Consider the following 20,379-nt stretch of genomic DNA (forward strand, 5'->3'; position numbering starts at 1 on the left):
ATCCGGCGATCCGGCGGGGGGCGCGGGGAGCCAATGGGCGGCGGGGATCCGCCGGCGCGGCTCGGGGGCCCCTGGAGGAGGAGGAGAGGAAAACCACGGGATTGAGCTCTGTCAGTGGCGCTCGCGGCTTCCAAGGGGGAAGTGCCGGGGAATAATTAATGTTTTTATTAAATTTGGAGGGAATTTTTTGCAGCCGATCGCCGCGCGTGGCCTTCAGGTGGGTCTTGCCCCGCAACTTTGCCCGCCGCCCCGCAGGATTGCGCGGCGGCGGTGGGGCTGCGGGAGCGATCCTGTGGGAGAAGGTGGCTGGTGCGCGGGGCGGGGGGGCCGTGTCTGTGTGTGTCTGTGTGTGAGTGTGAGGGCGGTGAGTGCGTGGCCGCCGGGCGCCGCCGCCGCCGCGAGGTGCGCGGCCAGCCCCGCGTTCGCCATTACGAGTTGAGCACACGCTTGCGAGAGCCGCGGCTGCCGCCGGCGCGGATCGCCCGCGGGTGCGGCGCGCAGTGTAAATAAAGCCCTGCCTCTCGCCCCGCTGGCTGCCGCCGCCGCCGCGGAGTGCTTTTGCTCCGCGTTTTGCTGGCAGGAGCGTGTAACCCAGGTGAAAGCAGAGAAGGGAGGGTTGTTTTTATGAATGGGACTCTTTGAGGTTAATTAGGTATGCAAATGCAAGCAGTTCATTCATGCTTTTTTTTTTTTTTTTTTTTTTTTTTTTTTTTTTTTTTTTTTTTTAAAAACATTTTTTTTTTTTTTTTTTTTTTTTTTTTTTTTTTTTTTTTTTAATCTAAAAGCCATCTTGTGTTCCCCTCTAGGCTGATTGGAGTCCAGATCCCGAGGAAATCTCCAGATCAAATGCCCAGTAAATAAAAACACTGAGCTAAGACTCGTGGAAGAGCCGCAGAATGGATGGATTTTATGACCAGCAAGTGCCTTACATGGTCACCAATGTGAGTGATCAGTTCAAAGTTGGTGTTTGTAAACTTGACTCCGACTTATTTCTGTGGGGGAGTTTTACAGACACAGTCTCTGCTTTGTTACGGCTGTAGGGGCAACTCTTCATCTGGGAGCTTTGCTTGCAAGATGAGCCTCTCTTCTTAGTTATTGCAATAAAGCATCGTGTTCTTTTAAAGACAGTTTTGGGATGATTAAAAAATCATGCACATGATTAGCGGATGAGGGAGGCGAGAGCAGCAGCAGCTGCATTCAAAGTTTCTGGCTGCGTTTGCCTGCAACGTTCAAAAGAATGAAGTTGAGGCAAACCTTAACCTTTTTTTTTTCTCTCTGTTTGGTTTTTTTGTTTTTTTTTTTTTTTTCTTTTCTTCTTTCAGGACTTTGCAAACAATTTTATAAGTAACACAGGGAAACAAAGCAGACTATTATAATTTCATGTCTGGGTTCTCCTGCATAGCTTATGCTATGGGGATTTATAGGCTATTGTGGAGGTTTGTATACTTTAGATGCTAAAAATACGATTGGTATTGTGTTGCTGCTTGAGCACATTATATATGTATTGTACAAATAGATGTCTACATAGATAGATAGAAATGTGTTGCATTTAAATATAGGAATCTTTGGGAGCATATTAGGTGCTCAGCAATATCTTTCGTTAGAAATTGAAGGCTGACAAGAAGTCCCTGTTTGAAAATGTAAAGAATTTATGCCAACTTTGCATATTCCTGATTAATTAAAAAAAGCCCCAAACAAACCCAACTAAATCTCAAACCTCAGATTTCTAAATTAACTGATCTTTCCTGTTTATAGAATCCGCGTGGGAGAAACTGTAATGAGAGACCGACAAATGTCAGGAAAAGAAAATTCATTAACAGAGACCTGGCTCATGATTCAGAAGGTGAGGGCTTGTTGTTCCCCCCCCCCCGGCCCCCCCCCTTTTCTTACTAATGCAGAGAAGCTTTCTGAGAGCTCTTTATTTATTTATTTTGGAGATAGATATATCTAGATCAATCTGAATAAACAAGACAAGAAAACTACATTTACTAATGCAAAACAATCTGGCAAAAGGCAATAAATGTATAAAGTTGAAAGTCTTTCCTTGACTTACCCTGTTGCATTTTGTGCACATGTGGCACACGGATGTCATGCACTGATGCCAAGCCTTTGCGGCATCTAACACAAGTCATGGCACCTGGGTTTTCACCATCAGACCTCTTCATATTTAGAATGAATAAATCTTCCATCTTTTAATGTCCGTTTCCCTGGTATGTCTTCACTAGTGGTAGCAGGAGAGAATGTGGGTGTGGAGATTTGATTTTCACCAGGTTTACTGTATAGTCAGGGTTCTGGTGCCTGCTGGCCTGTTTCTCTTGTTGTATAACACTGACAGGGTTAAAAATCCAGGGAGTTTCGATTAAGGGAGCCTAGAGTGGAGAAAGTTTTGGAGGCCCAAAGATTTGTAACTTAGTCCCATCAGTAGCCACTCAGGACTGTAGCTTGAGAGCTGTAGGCTGGTAATAGCTGTTAACACTTTAGGTTACAAGGTCTGTACTATGCTATGCCTACAGCCCTGAAAGTACATGAGACATACAGGAAGATATGTAGAGGCCTATAACTTAGCTCTATGTAAATCTTATCAGGGTAAGAACACACTGACACACTTTTCAAAATCAATACTTGTCTGGAAAAGTAGATTCAAAAAAAAGCAACTTTCTGATTTTTCAGTCAAATAATTTCCCAGTGTGCATGTGGGCTATGAGTCCACAGGATAAATGAATAGCCACTGTCATTTAAGTATATGTAAATAGTTATCTGTCATCATTCATAAAAAAGGAAGTCTCTCTCAAAATACAGTAAATTAAAAATAAACCATTTGTTAGTTCAAATATCCTACTTAGTCTTAGCAGACAGAATTTTCTTAACTGAGTTTCTGAGGCTTGCAAGTAAGCTGAATGATGCTCTGGTTTACACCCATTATAAGTAACTGATTTCAGTGCATTGCAAAAGATAAACTGCTGCAAAATTCAGCCCATGAAGAAGGTGGTTTTAGTTTTAAAGAAGAACAGTGAGTACAGCATAGAGGAAATAGTGGTGATTCTCATGTCATACGAAGTAAAACATTAGGGGAAGTACAAAAGATTTCCTATTTCTCTTTGCTATTGCAGCATCTCAGGTCATGGCTTCAGAATTTTTATATGATAGTTATGACCCTACTATTAAAAATACTCAGTTGTCGCTCAGGCAGAACTGTGGAAGTCCAAGCAAGCTTTGTCTGGGGCAGATATTACAGGAGGAGGCCTGAATTGTATATTTTTATTATTTTATTATTATTTGTTATTATTATGTTATTTTTGACTTTTCTATGTGTTGCTGAATGAGCATTTTATACTACAGAGCTCTGTTAAGATTCTGGGTATTATTTCAAGAGCTGAAAATACAGTAAGTGCTTGGGTTTTTATTAATAGGTGTAGAAAAATCAGTAACTGATGCCTCAGAATACCTGCTTTTTCCATACACTTGACTGCCAAACCAGAATTCATGTATATTGCTCTTAAGGAAAAATATATTTTTGAACCCATTTTAATCTTTTGAAGAGATTAAATTTTATCTATGTCTTTATCTTTTTGCAGAACTCTTTCAAGATCTGAGCCAATTACAGGAGACATGGCTTGCAGAAGGTAAGGGAAAAAACTGCTTGTAAAAAGAGGAAAAACAACTCTGGAGGGGAAAAAAAAAGTCCTGAACTTGCTGTCTTAATGTTCAGCCCAATTAATTGAGCTCTAAAAGAGCCACCTCATGTGTCATGCATACATTAGAGCCTCTGATGAGTTTGTCTTTGGGGACTCTGGGGCTGCTCTACCCAGTGTCATCACAAATTACCAGGAGAAATTGCTTCCAGCTCACAATCACATCTGCTTTTGGCAAGAACTAATGCACCAAGACTTCAAGTTCTAAGCCTCTGTTCAGATTTTAATTGCAATTGATCAGGTTTATATTATTGTACCTCGAGAGACTACATACAGCCAGAACTGGGCTTGCTGTTTCCTTTTCAGCAGCACATATAATTATTTGGTGTTCTGGTGGAGTACTTTTCTGATGGCAGAAATTAGTTTCTCTGGGTTCATCGGGACGGGATGCTTCAAGATTTAAGTGCAAGTGTCTTCTTTCCACCTTGTTCACAGCACAGAACATTAGGTGTGTATGAAATACTTAACCAGTACTTTTTCTTTCATTTCTTCTTCTTTTTTTTTTTTCCTTCCAGAAACCTTTAAATATTTTGCATGTTATTTTTGTCTTTGTATTTGTAGTTGTGAGATTCTGTACCGGGTGATTAGAAAATTAACATCGGTCTGCTTTACACATGCATGCTCTTTTAAGTATTTCAAATAATCTTGCAGAGCACATTCTAGTGAAGAGACAAGGTTTAAGAACAATAATTTATAAATCTGAATTTTGAGTAATTGTTGAGATACTCATTTACAGTAACAAAAATGAGCTGCTGCATTAGAACTTTAACAAGTTGCAAGGTATCTTTTTGCTTGTTCAGGTCTATTTGTTTTCAGCAACATTTTCTGATTTTTTTTCTTTGATATTTGCAGTACTGTTTATTTGAAACATAAAGATTTTTGTGCATTATCTCTTCTTAATATTTCTGGTAAATTTTTAATGTAAACTTCTGCATCTGAGATAGACATAAATTTGATGCAAGTTAAAATAATCTCTCCAGATTCATCCTAATTTAAATGAATGTGAGTATTCACATATGTTTAAGTTTTTTTCCTGTACAGGACTATGCACAGCTGTTTATAGAAGAGATATTCTGTATTTGGTTTTTTTGATTTTTTTTTTTTTTTTTGCTTTGGTTTTTTTGGTTGTTGTTAGGGGTTTTGGTTTGGTTTTTTTTTTTTTTTTTGTTTTTTTTTATTTTTTTTTTTTTTTTGGTTTTTTTTGGTTTTTGTTAGGGGTTTTGGGTTTTTTTTTTGTTTTTGTTTTTTTTTTTTTTGAGTTTTTTTTGTTTTGTTTTGTATTGGTTTTGTTTTGAAGGAGGGATGCTGGGGTAAAATGCTTGCTGTTAGTGTTCATAGAAAAGGAAATATTGCTAACTACTTGTTTATGCCCTGATTCTGTTTTAACAGCTTTTTGTGTGGTTTCTTTACCTATTAGTAAGTTGTGAGATATTGTTTATTTTGATGACATTTTTATTCTGCTAGTATTAGTTTTAGTGTGGGGTTATTCTGTGTATAATCAAAAACCCCTCCTGAAATTAATGGAACAGAGGATATATTTTTATGAGCTAATACAATTCTTCCCTAATAATTGAAAACAGGCTGTCCTGAACTAAGATCATTTTTGCAGTATGATCAGCTGTAGCTGTCTCCCTGTGGTGATTTTCCTAAAGAGCTCTTTACATTGTATCATCTCTTTCATGTTACCAAATCAGAAACATGTTAAAATGCTGCTCAAAAGATGCTATATTTTAATTTAGAGGTTAACTTTCAGTTTGATTGTTTCACTGGCATGGATGGTTTTGTTTCTGAAAACTGGTTAAATTTCTTTGATCTTAAGTCAGAAAAAATACAGGCAGATTCATAATGCATGTGTAGATAATAATGGAAGTTTGAAAAATAATGCAGAATTTAAGACCAAAATTTGATCATTTCCATAGGTACATAAATTAATGTAATGTCAATTTTTATTCTGAAGGCACTGCTTATTTTAGACTAGAATAATTTGTTTGAGAGCCTTTTAACCTCTTTATCAGAAAGTATTTCACTGAATAAATTTAGATAGGTTTTGAGAGAGAAGGTGTCTAGTCCTATGACAGCTAGGTTGAATAACCTTTATAAAGGCAGATAAAATAATCTGGGAAATATTTAAAAATGAAAAAAAAAGTTCCTTTTTTTTACCTAGAAGAAAGAAATAAGCCTAAATAATGCTATTTTGTCCACAGTATATTTCAACTAAATATTACAGGTTTTTCAGTGTTCTAGAAGTACTTTAAGAAATCTCTGTTTCGGGCCATGCCGAAACATGCTTTGAGCTGTTTCATGAAACCAACTTTGCACAGCTTTTCATAAGGCTAAACTAAAACTGAAATAAAAAGTTAAGATGGCAACATCAAATATTGAGCTATTATCTTGATCCCAAAGTTTTATGGAAAAAAAAAACCCCACACTTAACAACTTCTTAGTCTTTGTAATATGCTAGTGTTTGAGGACAGTGTAGCTCTGCTCAAATGTCTATATGGATGAGCTTAGCCAGGAAACAGATTTTGAAATCAGACTTGTTTACCCATTGCTAGATGTGTCCATTTATGTTCTTCTGGACCTTCCTAGGCTAGAAGTCTGCCAATTTGGCAGCATCAGTACTGTTTACATATTTCTTTTCATAATGCTCTGGAGCCAGGGAAATGACCATGAAATTTTAAAACATCTTGACCCTTTTTAAGAAAAGCAGTGGCAGCTGACCAGGTTTCTCCCACAAATTCAGATCCCCACTGGGGTGTAACCAGGTCAAAAATCTACTTATGAGTTAGGAGAAGAAAGTGAGTTGCATTTTATGACACACAAAAACAATGCTTGTGGATTTTTCTTTGTTTTGCTTTTCCTGAAACTGTCCTTACTGCATCACATATTTTAGCCTGAAGATTTTTACAGTTACTGTCACCTGTGACAAGTTGGTGGTAAACAAGTAAACAGAAAAGAAATGAATTCTTTTCTTCTTGAAAATGGTGGGAGGTTCACTTGTATTAAAGAATTAATCCAAATGTAAACAATTTGTGTAACCTGTTTAATATTTTATTACTTCATAATTAACAAGCTGAATACTACTTACAGAGAGCTCACAAATGTATTCCACTAACTGCATAGTAGGTTTTTATGGAAATGAGTTTTACTTCTTACTCTGTGGTATTATATATTTAAGAAAGACTCTAAATTATTTTGATGTAAAACTTACTCTATTTTGATGTAAAACAACTCTAAGATTGCCCTGTGTCAATTGTTATGCAAGACAGAAGATAGAGCATAACAGTTTTCTCATGCTAGAAATTGAAAATGGGAAGCCTTTAATAATTTTTTCAATGTTTAACCTTGAAATAGTTAAAGTTGTCTATTGCTAACCAAGACAAATATTATTTGGATTTTATCTTTTATATTTAAATAACTCAGTGGCAGCATTTTGACATGATAATACTATAAAATGGCTTTATTGATTCCATGTATCTGGAATCAGATTGGATCTGTCAGTTAGCAATTGTTCGGTGACTTGAAAAAAGTGGTTAAAATATTAATCTAATGTTATCTTGTCATGGTAGCTCTACCTACTTGTTGTGGAACAAAATGAAGAGAGAACAAATTGTTAGTGAGTGAGTGAGTGTCTCCTTTCTATGGCCGAAAGCATTTGGCTTTGGGGAATACTAGATTAACAAAGAACTCAGATTTCAGATTTTTTAAAAAATATTATGTAGACACTAATTTCTCCTGCAGCTTGTTTAAGGTACATAAAAGGCATCCCGAGCGAAGACAAATAATAAATTTATGCACTAGATCTGCTTCTTGGAGCAATAGTTAATAAGCTTCTCAGATGTCAATATACTAAAAACTAAAATACAACATTCTTTGTGTGATTTGAAAAACATATAAAAAGATTAAGTAAACAGAAATGAGTTTGAAATAACGGCTACAGGTAACGGGTTTGTGCCTCTACTGTAACTCTGCTAAATTGAACGTATGGCTTCTTCAGGCTGCTGGTATTCAGAAGCCACTTCTTAGTATCTGAAAGTAAGTAATTTGTCTCAAATAATTATTGGCCAACTTTAGAATGAACTTGAGGACATAAGTTTCTTCCCTCTGTTCTCCTAATATGAAGGTCCCACCAGTGCTGCAGTGGTGTCTAAGCAAGTGTTGACTTGTAGTTTGTTTGTTAATGAGAAGGTGTGAAGGGAAATAGTTCTTAGGTCTTGAAGGATTGCTTTTAATAAAAGAGAGTACTGGATCTTCAAATATTAGTCTAGTTAGACTGGCTTTGTTTAATATAGCTAACTAGCTTTTTTCTGCCAAAAAGTTGTAAAATTTAGCCAGCGTAAGGCAGGCAGTATGTAGCCATATTCAAGAACTATCCACATTTTATAGGAGCAATAAGAGTCAAGAAATTGTAATTTAGTACCTCCATAACTGAAATCTGCCTGACAGGAACAAACACTCTTAAAAGAAGTGAAAACATTTTCAGTTTGTAGTACAGAGAATATTTTTTTTTTTTTTTGTGGACTCTAGTGATCTAATAGATTTGATTTTCTAGTACTCACTGCTTGAGATCATAAATATCTGCACAAAAAAAAGAAGGGAAGGGGATGTTATTAAAATAAAAATCCAAAAGAAATAAACCCACCAAAAATCTACAAGTCTGGAAGTTTGTGTAGTAATAAACTTTTTCATGTTTTTCTTGTTTGCTAGTAAAGTGAATAATTTTACTCAAAATCATAATTTTCAAAAGCAGATGGGATTTGCTAACCATGAGGCATGTAGCAAAATACTAAATGGGAGTACTCCTTTTAAAGCTAACTTTTTTTCCTCATTTTTAGTATAGCTGCAAATGAAGAGCAGATTCTGCAAACCCATCTTCATATTCCTAGGGATTATTCACATAAGGAAGAATTTTGAGATCTGGAGCTAGTTTTGAAATGCATTTAAGTTTATTAGTCAGAGCATCTCACGTTATGTAAAAAGGGTTTGGGTTGTTTTGACAGCAAATCCAGTACTTATGGGAAATAATTTTTTTACCATCTTGAAATTTATCACTGTTTTACCTTGCCACTGCTTCTTTGCTAGAAACAGTTGTTCCCATGGAAAAAGTACAGCCACCAACCAACACCCCCCACCCCAGCTCTTGCAGGAATACTTACAATTTAGGCAATCTTTCAGATATTCAGAACTGACAATGAATCAAAGAAAACTCAATAGATCCATTACCGTTGAGGCCCAAAGTCTTATTTTAGCTGAGGCCAAAATACTACTGCTCATATAGAATTTCCTGTCAATTTCAATTTCTTTTGCCACTTTGAATAAATGATGGATATTTTAAAACTAATTGCTCTTAGCTCTAAAAGTGAAGCATGAGGTCAGAGCACACAGTACCGCAGGAAGTGTTCTGCTACCCAAAATAAAGTTTTAAGTGAAGCATTTTCAGCTTCTTGTTTTTCTGGACAGCTTCCAGTTTGTTTTTTTTTTAACAGGAACACCTTTCTCTGGAGTGCAGCTGAGCTTTTGGAAGCAGTTTGTGAGTGGGAGAAGGAAGAGTTAAGTTTAAGCCCTTTATAGTTTGCTTAACTTTTCATTTATTAAATAACGTTCCTCAGCAGGTCTGTGTTGCATCTTGAGACAAAGCAGTGAAATCACTGTGTTTATGCCTAAAGTTCAAGTTTACTTTGCTGTAGCTTTCTGGAAGGGTGTGACATGAAAAGCTTGTGGTTGGGGCCACATGGTTCATGCTGGACTGTGTTTTTGTGAATGGAGGCAGAACTCCAGTTCTGACTGCTTGTCTTGAGGAATTGCTTCGGAGATCAGCTGTCTCATTCACTGGCAGAAAGAATGACTCATACATCTTCTGCCTTGTTTGGCTCCAGGTCATTGTTACAGTGGATAGAGCTGGTTTTAATTAAATATTAACTCCTTTTGTCCTGGATGCTTGTTAATGGGGACTTTTTGTTTACTTGCAATGAAAGCAAGCTAACAGGCCTGAGTTCTAAATTTTTTTTCCCTCCAAATTGCTTTCCCTTTGCAAAATGAGCTGTCAGTTCAGCCTTTCAAAGAGTGTTTAAAGCTTTAAAAACTACAAACAAGTATTAACTATTTTTGTGCTGTGAATGTTTGCATATCTCAGTAGGTAGTGAAAATGTAAAACTTAAACTGATAACATCTTCAAGATTGTAATTTAAATTTCTGCATGCTTTCCAAATCCTCTTGAGACATTATAGCTATAGTCAGAAGGAAAAAAAAACTTTTAGTAATATTCTAGGCTGAGTTGGATAGCTTATGCTGCAGATGTTGTCTGCTTCAGGAGTCTGAGACTTGATGGCTCTGAATGTGGAATGAACTCATGTAGCTGCTTCTGCTATAAGCAGTAAAAGCCACGTGCTTAATATCCTTCAAAACCTTTTATCAGTCTTTTGGAATATACTTGCCTTCTCAGACCCCCATAATTAAGTAGCTCAAGGAAATGTTCTCATTCAGATGGGTGATCATTTCAGATATCTTTTTTCAATTTCCCTCTGAATGGCAAAGTAAAAAAAAAAAAAAAGTTTTGCTGATTTCTGCATTGTGTCATGTGCACATTAACAGAAGCTTTTATGGCGGCCTTGCTAAGTTGCAGTATTTATGAATAAAGAGGAAATGAATGGCCTATGTATATAAATGTGTCGACAGTTGTGACACTGTCTGAAAGGACAATGTAACTTGCATTCATGTTCAAGTGTCTTTACCTGCCTATTTAATTTGCTGCAAAATCTGCCTGTAATTATCCAAAATCCAGGTACAAAAGCCCTCCTCTGCCTGAGCGATGGGATGATGTATCCCAATGATACAGCATCCCACAGTGAGATGCTGGTGGAAGGAGTCTCTCCATGATGATGACTGCTTGCATTTCAGCAGTATGATCATATGCAAGTTTCAGTTTTGCTTGTTTAGGAATAATATCAGATTAAGTGAAAGAAATAAGTACTCATTTCTACCAGTTAGCAGGTCCTTTTAATTTCTCCATATAGGCTTGTGGGATCATTTCTAAGGTACTGATGCTGCTAAATTTGCATTCCAGTTGGAAATGCATGTTCCTAGTTTGAATGTTCTGGTTGCTGTTATTTGTTATGTTTATATTTGGTAGGGTTTTAAACACTCCTTAATGTGCCTTGTTCCTTTCTCTACAGAGGCTTTTAAGGCTGTGTTAATATTGCATTTAAAGTAAATTTTGACAGCACAGTCTCCACGTGTTTCTAGAGTACCGATAAAATGATGTGCTCCATCTCTATTAAATATGCCTTCATAAATTTTGGGGATCCATGAATAAAGTACATTATTCTTGTTTACCCCATACACAAGAGCAAATCAGGGGTAATGGCAGTAATGTAGTGGTTTCTATGACAGTTCAACCAGATGTATTTTATTTTTTTCATAGAGTACTATGGCTGGGGAAAAAAAAGGACCTTACTGATATACACATAAATCTCTACAACAGATTTTTTTTCTGGACTAAGTCAAATTAAACTGATAAAACCAGAATGAAGCACTGGTGAAGCTGTCCAGTGCACAGAAGACGCTCTCTGGAAAGTTATATGAGATTTCTATCCCTGTTCTGCAACCACTAAATGTAGCCTCTTTATTTAAACAGAAGGGGGGTTTGTTTTCCTTGAGGCTTTTAAAGATATCCTAGATTCACAAATTTTTATATATATCTCTACATATACATGTATATATAAAATGCAGGTGCATGTTAAAAAAAAAATTCTGCTGGCCTCCTTGCTGCATTTGAAAATGATGGGTGGCTTAAGAAAAATGTGTGGGATGTCTCTTCTGTAAACAAGAAGTTACTTGATTCAATTACTTTAACTCTGAATGTACTCACACATGCTTCAAAAACAAGTGGAAATATTAGAAATCTTAGGAACTGATTTTTAAGTAGAAGACCTTGATTTTGTAATCATATTTTTCTGTGACAGTCAAATAGTTGGCATTTTTGTGAGGAAAAGGCCAAACATTCACGTGTAGTCAATTGCATGAAATGTCAGAAATTAAAATTACGGAGTCTTGTTATTTGGGCTCATCCTGTCCCTGAGTTCATTCTTGGTAAAACTTCTGTGGTTTCTCTGGAAGAAAGAGAAATTGAATGCATCAAAACACTGTGAATATTTGGGTTGGTAGTGTTTTACACACCTTCAAACTTTGAGGAGCCAATATGTCCTCAGAGGTACTGGTTTATTCTAAAAGGATGGGTTACTGTCGGGTTTGATTTTGTTCAGTTTTTTTTTTTTTTTTTTTAATTAGAAACCTGAACAACAAAGCAACTATACTTTGTTTTTCAAAGTAAGTCTAATTGCACTTAGTGTATGTATCTCAGACTTCTGTTCAAATCTGGTTTTGCACATTTCCAAGGTCATTTGTTTTTAAGGGGTATTTGCTGCAATTAAGACAGTAGGATTTTATTTTAAAACCCAGAGCAAACAATTTTTCAGTATTATGAGCCTGATTCTGAACTCTTTACCCAGGAAAAAAACTTCCAGTTAAGTCATTAGAAATATTTCCTGAGTAAAGGAGTGGAGATCTGGTCCATGAAGAGCACTGTAATGCACATTCAAAATAATTGTGAGTAATTTTAATTAAATATATATTTTTTATTAAAACAAATTATGTAAAATCTAGTAGAAATTGCACATATATAATGGGGAATATGCATTTCCTATACTAGAAAGTGTTCCAAAGGGCATAAAAGTCACATTTTATCAAATAATGTATTTGAGAACATTTGATAGTCACAGTTTCGATAAATGGTTATATAAGCAGCATTTACCTTTCAAATCTTGTTGGGTAACCAGATCATGGCAGATGTTAACTTTTAATTAAGATCATATGAATTATTTGCTTGTCTTTGGACAAGAACTGTGGAAAGTATTTTTAAATGAGAATTTTACGCAGCTTTGCTGCGGTGATTCCAGTTAGTGTGGATGTTGAGGAAAAGATGACAAAGTTAAGACAAGATAAGCTGGGTCTCTCTTGATGTACCAGAAACAGTCATGCTCTGAGGACACCGCTTCTGTGTAATGTTCTGCAGTTATTCGAATGTATTCATCTATAATAAACGTTTAGTGCTATTTCAGCTTAAATGGTTTAAATGAGTTTACCACACAGTTTGAGAGATGGATAATGTCTTCGATATACAACAAAAAGGAAATGTGGTACCAGAGGAGCAAAATTATCTATCAGCAGACCGTGAAATGATTGTATTTAATAGCTCAGGTTTGTGATGGAAATTTCCTAAAAGCAAAGACGATCTTACAAAAGGCAAATGGATGTTAATCATGATTTTTGTTTTAAGTAAATATTTTTCAATGTCTGAAATGTTGTCATTGAACCAGGAATTCTGTGGTCTGGTAAAATAGTTCTTTTTGAATATTTAAAACAATAACAGAAAATCCCTACTGTGTTGGCTGACTGCCATGAACAATTGGAACCACTTTTAAGTAAGCCGAAGGTGTGGTAGTTTCAGGTTAAAGAAGCATTAGTGTTAATCAGTGGGATTTGGTTTTATGTGGACTTTATGTGCAGATATTTTGAAAATAAGCACTAATGAGTTTTACCAGTGGCTTGGTAGGTTCAGATCCTGGTACAGGGAGTGAGGTAGGGCCAGTGAGTCCCCACATCCTCCCATTCCCATTGCTCTGTGCCGGGACTTCTCTGGACTCACGCTGCACCACATAGCTTCACCCCAGGGCTTATCTGATATTAAAATGATGCGCTTGCCTGATTTTCATACCCAACAATGAAGAAACAAAAAATCATAATTTTAAATTTGACTGTGCTTTAAATTAAGCACAAGAGTCTTTATTTATGCTTTAATGGCTTATTTTAATTCTTGTGTTTTGTTTGTTTTGTTTTTGTTTTCCTTTCTTCAGCTCAGGTACCTGACAATGATGAGCAGTTTGTGCCAGACTATCAGGCTGAAAGTTGTAAGTATACTACAAATCATCACTTTCTTGAAATATACATATTTATATATTTATATCTGCATCTTCTATTTGTTATTTATTTTGTCATCTGTGGTCATGTGATAGCTCTTTTTGCTGATCGGTGACATCAGTGTGATGAGTCGATGAAGCAAGTGGCATTTTGATACGCAGCCAAAAGAACTTCTTTGGGCTGAAGGTATAACTTTTAGCACGGGGCCCTTCCCTGTCATTTCCACCCACAGCCCCAGGGAAGAACGGAAAAACTTAGGTTGTGGTGAGGAAGGAGTTTCTTTGTCTGTAGAGTGTGCAGAGGAGCTTTTTAGCCAGTACAGATCAGATACCGTGGGACGTAGGATGCATCTCTGCTGAGCAGAAGTCAGGCTGCTCAACACGTTTTGTGTATGAATAAATAAATAAATTTCTCCATGTAATCAATCAAATACAGCCTCAGCTGAAGCATTTTAAAGTTGTCTTAGCATGTGGCATTTTCTTGCTCAAACAATATTTTCCTCCGAGTTAATCGGTGAAAATAGGAGTTATGTTAAGCTGGGTGCTCTGCATTGTTATCTACTTATTTAACAAGAGTCTAAACTTATTTTTATCAGCCTGTATTCCTCAAGTTTTGCATTAACCTATTAAAATACTCCTATTCTGCTAAATGCTGGCTCCATTTTGCTGTACCTGCTGTTCTGTGATATTGGGTGATTGCAAGGGCATAGTATGAGAAACGTCTGACACTCACAGGCTTCTTGGAGCTTCTTTTCTTAGTTGTGTTCTTCATGGGAAGGCTTCTCCCTGTCATCAGAGCTCTCTTCTAAACTGTGTCTGCTGATTGTAGCAGAGCACATAGTAGCTTTTCCATTTTGCTAAATAACTTAAATAGTTTATCCTATTGGAGTGAATCACTAAACCAGATAGCTGTTAAACACGGCATTCATATACTGAAATATTAATATAGAGAGATTAGGAAGAATTACATTTAAATTGTCTTTAAACCAAAAAAAAAAAAAAATCACACTTACTGAATTTTTCTATAAATCTTTTAGATTATTTTTTCCAGTTATTAAGAAGCTGTTTTAAGAAGAATTCATTGAGAGTATTCATAACAGCATTTTGTGAGAAAAAAAAAAACCACACTTTTTTTTTAATCCTATGGAATTGTTTAACAATTTAAATCAGTTTTTCTCTCAAAGTTCCTGTACATGTACTAACCAACAATCATGGTCACTTTTAAACTTTGAAAATTGCCTTTTATAATAGAGGTTTTTTTTTTTTTTTACTTCTGTCTTCAAAGACTTTTTTAAAAAATTAAATTATAATACAAAAACAGAACAATCTATAAATTGAAAATCAGATATGTTACTTTACATATGGATCTGTGTCCAAATATAGTCATTCATGCATATGCCTTTGTGTAAGAGTACAAAGTTCAACTGGGGCTTCTATTAACCCACAATTATCGTTACACAACAAGTCAATGATTCTTGGAAAATAATTTGTGGACTATGAAAAGCCCTATTGAAGCTGGCCACTGCTTTTGGTGATAAAGAAATTCTCCTAATATGGCTATTTTATTAATGCTGTTGTGTTTCAAAGTTCCTTAGCCACAGCTTACACAGTATTATCAAAGGAACATTTATTTCTTCATTTCAGTTGGTTTCTTTATCTTAAGTAAAGGTCAGGAGAGCTTCCTGGAGAGTTACTCTGGCAAAGGTTATGGAGTTTCAGACATATACTTGGATATAATGTATGTAGCTGTGGGCTCTGCAAAACAGGAACGAAGATCAACATAACCAAAGCCATGGGGAAATTACTGCTGCAGAAGTAGCACAATTGTGGCTGTTTTCTCTAGATCCAAGCCTGCTTTCAAACTCCATTATATGACTTGCTCTATATCGTCTATAACTGTGCAGTACTGAGCCCAATACTGACAGCAGTCTGGCAGAAGCACTTGATTTCTTTTTTTTAAATCTACTAAAATTTATTTTACTTTATTTATTTTAATTTTTATTTTTACATGGGAGAGAACGAACAAACTGTCATAGATTTAGTGTTTAATACATTTACTTGAGGCAAAAATGAAGAAGGACCAGTGTAAACTGATGAAGGGGGTCACTTTAGTTTAGCCACTTTAGTTCAAAGGCATCTAAACTAAACTGTGCTTTGCTACAGAAATTTCATTTATGGAGCTGGATGTAGATAGGGGTGTGTATGTGATGTGCAAAGTGTGTAAAGAAAACTGAAGTGTTCCAGTGAAACAGTTACAATCTGCAGTCCAGCTAGAAAAAATAATGGCATTTTATTTATAGCTTCATTGCTTGGGAAAGGGGTTTTAGAGTTGAGACAGATCTGTGCTGTTAAATTGAAAGTTGTGATGTTAAATTGAAACATCAGAAGGAGACTTAAGAAGCTTCAGTAACAGTGGCAGTTTTGGAACAGCGTGGTTAAAATTTTCTTGCCTAGAAATCACCAGCTTGGTGATCTGAAGAAATCACTTCTTGAAGCAAGAAGTGAAAGATAGTGGAGGAGCTGATATGCCAAAATCATGTGCTGTGTCCTAGCACTGAGCAGGATTAAATGCCCCTTAAAGTGCTGTGGCTTTTGCCTTTATTTTCTGTAATAATGATTTTAACTAGTGAAACTGGACTGATATTAGTAACTAGGGGAAACATTTAGTTTAGATTAGATATACAGTCCACTTTGTCCACTCAGGGATTTAACTTCAAAGCTAGCTTCGGACCATGAATATTTCAATTATGACTTGCTATTAAACTTCAATCAGTTTTTGAAAAGCAAACATAATATGTGTATTTATAGTTAGGTGTGGGCTTTAGATATTATGAGTGAGACCAACAGCTAGCATAACTTCATGTGGTATTATTGACGTTATTGGAATTACGCACATTTCTATTAGCTAAGGATCCAGCATGTCAAGCTTTAAGCTGTTTAAAAGCAAAATTTGTTTTGTTGCTCCTTTATGTCTTCTGGAAAGAGGCCCTTCCTGCCATAAGAATCTTAGTAATGACTGCACTTTCAAACCTTACTTTTTTGTCATCAAAGCCCCGTCTTCTCTTAACTTATTTTTTAATTTGGCATACCTATCACAAGGAACCATTTTGTAATTTTATTTAGAGTGAGTGGAATTTAGAGCAGACAATAACTAGCTTGTTTGGCTGAAATTTGAAACAAAACACAGTTTGGTTTCTTGTACCTTTCTACTTTCTTGAGCCCTGAAATTCTTGAGTTCTAAGAGACAACAATGTATATAAAAAGATTTTTTTGTTTGAAATTATACTGGAAAAATATTGAATTTCATATTAAATAGTGTCATTTTCTTAGGTTTTCATTTTCATTCTGTAAAGAAATAGAAGTTCCACAGAAAGAGTGAGGAATCTTTTGCAGGCTTTTTCCCAAAAATTCTGTTTTAGGCAGGTTGGTTTTGTCTTTTTCTGAATCTGCTTCTATAATGCAGTTCACTTGTTTGCTGAATATTCAGTTAGCTTCCTAATGACTATTCTTTAACAATAACATGAGAAGTTGTGTAAAGCAAAGATATTAAAAAATCTGTTTGCTGTAAAAAGGTGAATGTTTTGGTGGGTTTTTTTATCAACATTCTGCATGTGACACTTTTTCCTAATTCTTATCCGATTCATAAAACCTAATTAGGCTGGTTTTCCCTCCATGTAAAGTCAGTATTCACTTTTGGAGAAGGGTGACCTGTGTTAACTTACCCAGATAAGGTTTCCTATTGTTTCAAGTCCATTTTCATATACTGAGGAGGAGCCAGATCCTGAACTGGCTGTAATCAGTGGCAAGGCTTTCAGATACTGTAGAACAGCAAAGACTTTCCACTCCAGGAGCAAAAATGAATAAAGTGTTCAGTTTGCTCGAAGTCAATAGCTGTTGAGGTGAAGATTACTTGCTCCCATTGTTTGGATGGTTTCTGTGACAGACACAAGAGGAAGTAGGTAGGATTTGCTGATGTTTAAAAGATGTAGTTGGCAAAGAAAACTTGGTATTGTCAACAAAACACTGAATTGTAATGCAACCTTGGTACAGTTGGTTATAAATGGGGATTACTCGGCACCAAACTTGGTTGCCTGGTGTCTTAATACTATAATCATGGGGTTTTTTTGTTTTAATAATATGTATTTGCATGGATCTTTTTTTTTTTTAATTTTGCCCTGAAGTGTTAGTTACATATTTAAAATGATTGATAAATTCTAGATTTTGCCTTTTATTTGCTACTGAGTTTCTGTTAATGAGGATTTGTCTTGTGCTTCACCTTCTTGATCTGTTTCCTTCCTTCTCGTTTATTTTGTTCCTGTATTGTTTCCGAGATCATCACAGCCTTACCGTACCACTGCCAAGGGGTAAATGTTAGTGTTAGACCACATCTGTTGACAGTAAATGGGAAGGGCTGGCTGTGAAAATCCATGCTTCTCCATGTCTGATTAAACTTTAAGATAGAAAAAACCACTTTTTTTTAGTAGTGATTTTGTCACTGATCTTTCATGACCTTTATTCTTTCTCTTACCTCTTTTTTTTTGTTCCTCCAGGTTTAGTAAAGGGGCGCTTTCAATGTAGATGCCAGGAATCTTAAATTATTCAGGGATGTGCTTTTTAGATGCTCTGGCTTCAATCTTTAAAAGCCTGTTAAAGAGAGATTCTTTACATAGGCTTCAGGTAGCTGTATTCTTCTGTCGTTTTAACTAATGGTGTAGGATATTCCAAATGCAGTTTAAATGAGGAAAAGCTTTAATATTTATTTATATATTTGCAGCATACAGAATAATGATTTTTTTTTTTTTTGCATTACCATATTAAAAATGCTTCTTGTGGTTCTCTTTCTTTCTTTCTGTGATTTAAATTTCAAAAGTGAATTTCGGAATTAGAAGAGCATTTTCTTCTTGCTTTAGTATGGCAAGAGCTGGTGAGAAATTGATAGAGGTTAATTTTCCCTTATTCTGACATATTTTGGAGAAGAAACTGCACACAATAAAAATAGAAAACATCAGAATACTAGGAGTTCTGACAGGTCTACTGAAGTCAAAATGAGGTATATTTACTGGAATTGTTTTTGGTTTTGATGCAGAATAGTTTAATTTTGCAGCTTCTAGAAGAGATTTTAGTGGACTAAAAAAATGTCATTTTTTTAATGTGATGATTCACTTCATAGGCAGCTGGTAGTCATGTCTTGGTAGTGCACAGTGTTCTAGAAATTACAGTTGGTAGCGTTTTGGTTGTCTGCGTGTGGCAAGTTGCACACACCAGCATCTTTTCAGGTTGTTTTTTCGAGATTTTTTTTTGTTTTAATTTTATTTTGCCTTTATTTAGAGTCTGTGTGTCAGGAATAACCTTTTCTTTGAGTGTAGCTCTGCAAGTCTGGTGCAACTGCAGGCAGTCTGACAAATATCCTGCAAGGTGGTGCTACTTATTCCTGGTGCTGAGCTATTCCCTGGTAGGGCTTTCTGCTGCAGCTGTGTTTTGTTTCTTGCCACTTGTCTTGAAACTACTTCCTTCCATAGGTCAGATGTTGTCAAATACAGAGACATTTGCTTACTTCTTTTAGTGCATGCCCGACTGTGATGGATTCTTTCTTAAGGGCTGTGAGACTCGGGGCTCTGTGGTTTGTTCCTGCCTTTAGCTTTGCATGACCTTGGGCATGTTGCTTAACATCTTTGTTTCTGGTTTGAAGTAGGTACAGAAATGCATGTATCACTCTGCTGTGAGATACACAGCTTTCTTAATGATCACTTATCTGGAGATCTCAAAAGCATTTTACAAAGACAGTCCAGTGCAATTGCTGTTGTAAGAGCCGGAGAGGTCAGACTGAGGAGTCGATGCTGACCACCTTATCTCCCTTCATAGTTGCCTTAGATAGCCTTGCTTCTTTCATTGTATCCCTGAGCACTTGCTTCCTTTGTTTAAAGCCGGACTGAAACTGTTACCACCTGTTAACTTTCTTTTTTTTTTTTTTTTAAATTTAATTCACATTCAAAAGAATTTAGGATTTGGTGTCTTTCAGAAAACTCATTTTGTAGCCCATTGATGGGCATTAGCCTGTGCTGATAAGGGTTTTGTTTTTCTTCTTTTTCCTCTTGAAGATTTTTGGAAATATTTAAATCTGCCATACAGTTGTGACCATAATTGCAAGATTTGATTCTTGAAAAAGTTTTATATGAGGGAGAGTGTCGACTGTAATGCCTTTAACTTGTGATCTTAAAAGTACAGAATTTGTGGGCTTGCTTTGATTTTAATAAGCAGTTTCTGTTTATTTGCTTATCTGCTTGTATTTTTATACTAAATTTCCAGCTTTGAAGGTGCAAAGATTTAAGATTCTCCTGGATTGCAGTAGTGGTAGTGTCTCACAGATTATGTTAATACTGGTGGTGGCGGCAGTAGCCCTGTGAAACAAATTAGGAGACTCCCATCAAGAACATAGCTTTTGATTTTTAAAACTTCTAAAGCAGAAGCTTTCTTTCACAGTGCCCAGCAGGCTGTGATGTGAATTTTATTGCTAATGGAAAGGTACCTCTGGGCATCCACAGGCACAGCAGACACCTCATGCAGGCCGGTTTAGCACAGGACCAATGTGAACCTGATGGTCTCCAGCAGTGTGGGGCATGCGGGAGCCCAGGCAGCTGGACAGGGCTCTTGTGGGGTTTTGTGCCCCTGTCTGCCCACTGCCCTTCCACTGCCATGTCCCTGCTCATCCAAGC

At 36.3% G+C, this 20,379-nt stretch overlaps 1 protein-coding gene across 1 annotated transcript in view; it reads left to right on the forward strand.

The window, feature by feature from the left end:
• Positions 1-94: 94 nt before the first annotated feature.
• ETV1 (ETS variant transcription factor 1) overlaps positions 95-20,379 on the forward strand; it is a 66,099-nt gene continuing 45,814 nt past the window's right edge. The window contains exons 1-5 of the mRNA XM_041418274.1: positions 95-217; positions 807-941; positions 1,756-1,843; positions 3,576-3,623; positions 13,604-13,657. Coding sequence (XP_041274208.1) covers positions 897-941; positions 1,756-1,843; positions 3,576-3,623; positions 13,604-13,657 — 235 coding nt within the window. The 5' untranslated portion in view covers positions 95-217; positions 807-896. The remainder of the gene's footprint in view (positions 218-806; positions 942-1,755; positions 1,844-3,575; positions 3,624-13,603; positions 13,658-20,379) is intronic.

Source organism: Onychostruthus taczanowskii, unplaced genomic scaffold (assembly GCF_017590055.1).
Source record: "Onychostruthus taczanowskii isolate IOZ18803 unplaced genomic scaffold, ASM1759005v1 scaffold59, whole genome shotgun sequence".
Taxonomy (NCBI): domain Eukaryota; kingdom Metazoa; phylum Chordata; class Aves; order Passeriformes; family Passeridae; genus Onychostruthus; species Onychostruthus taczanowskii.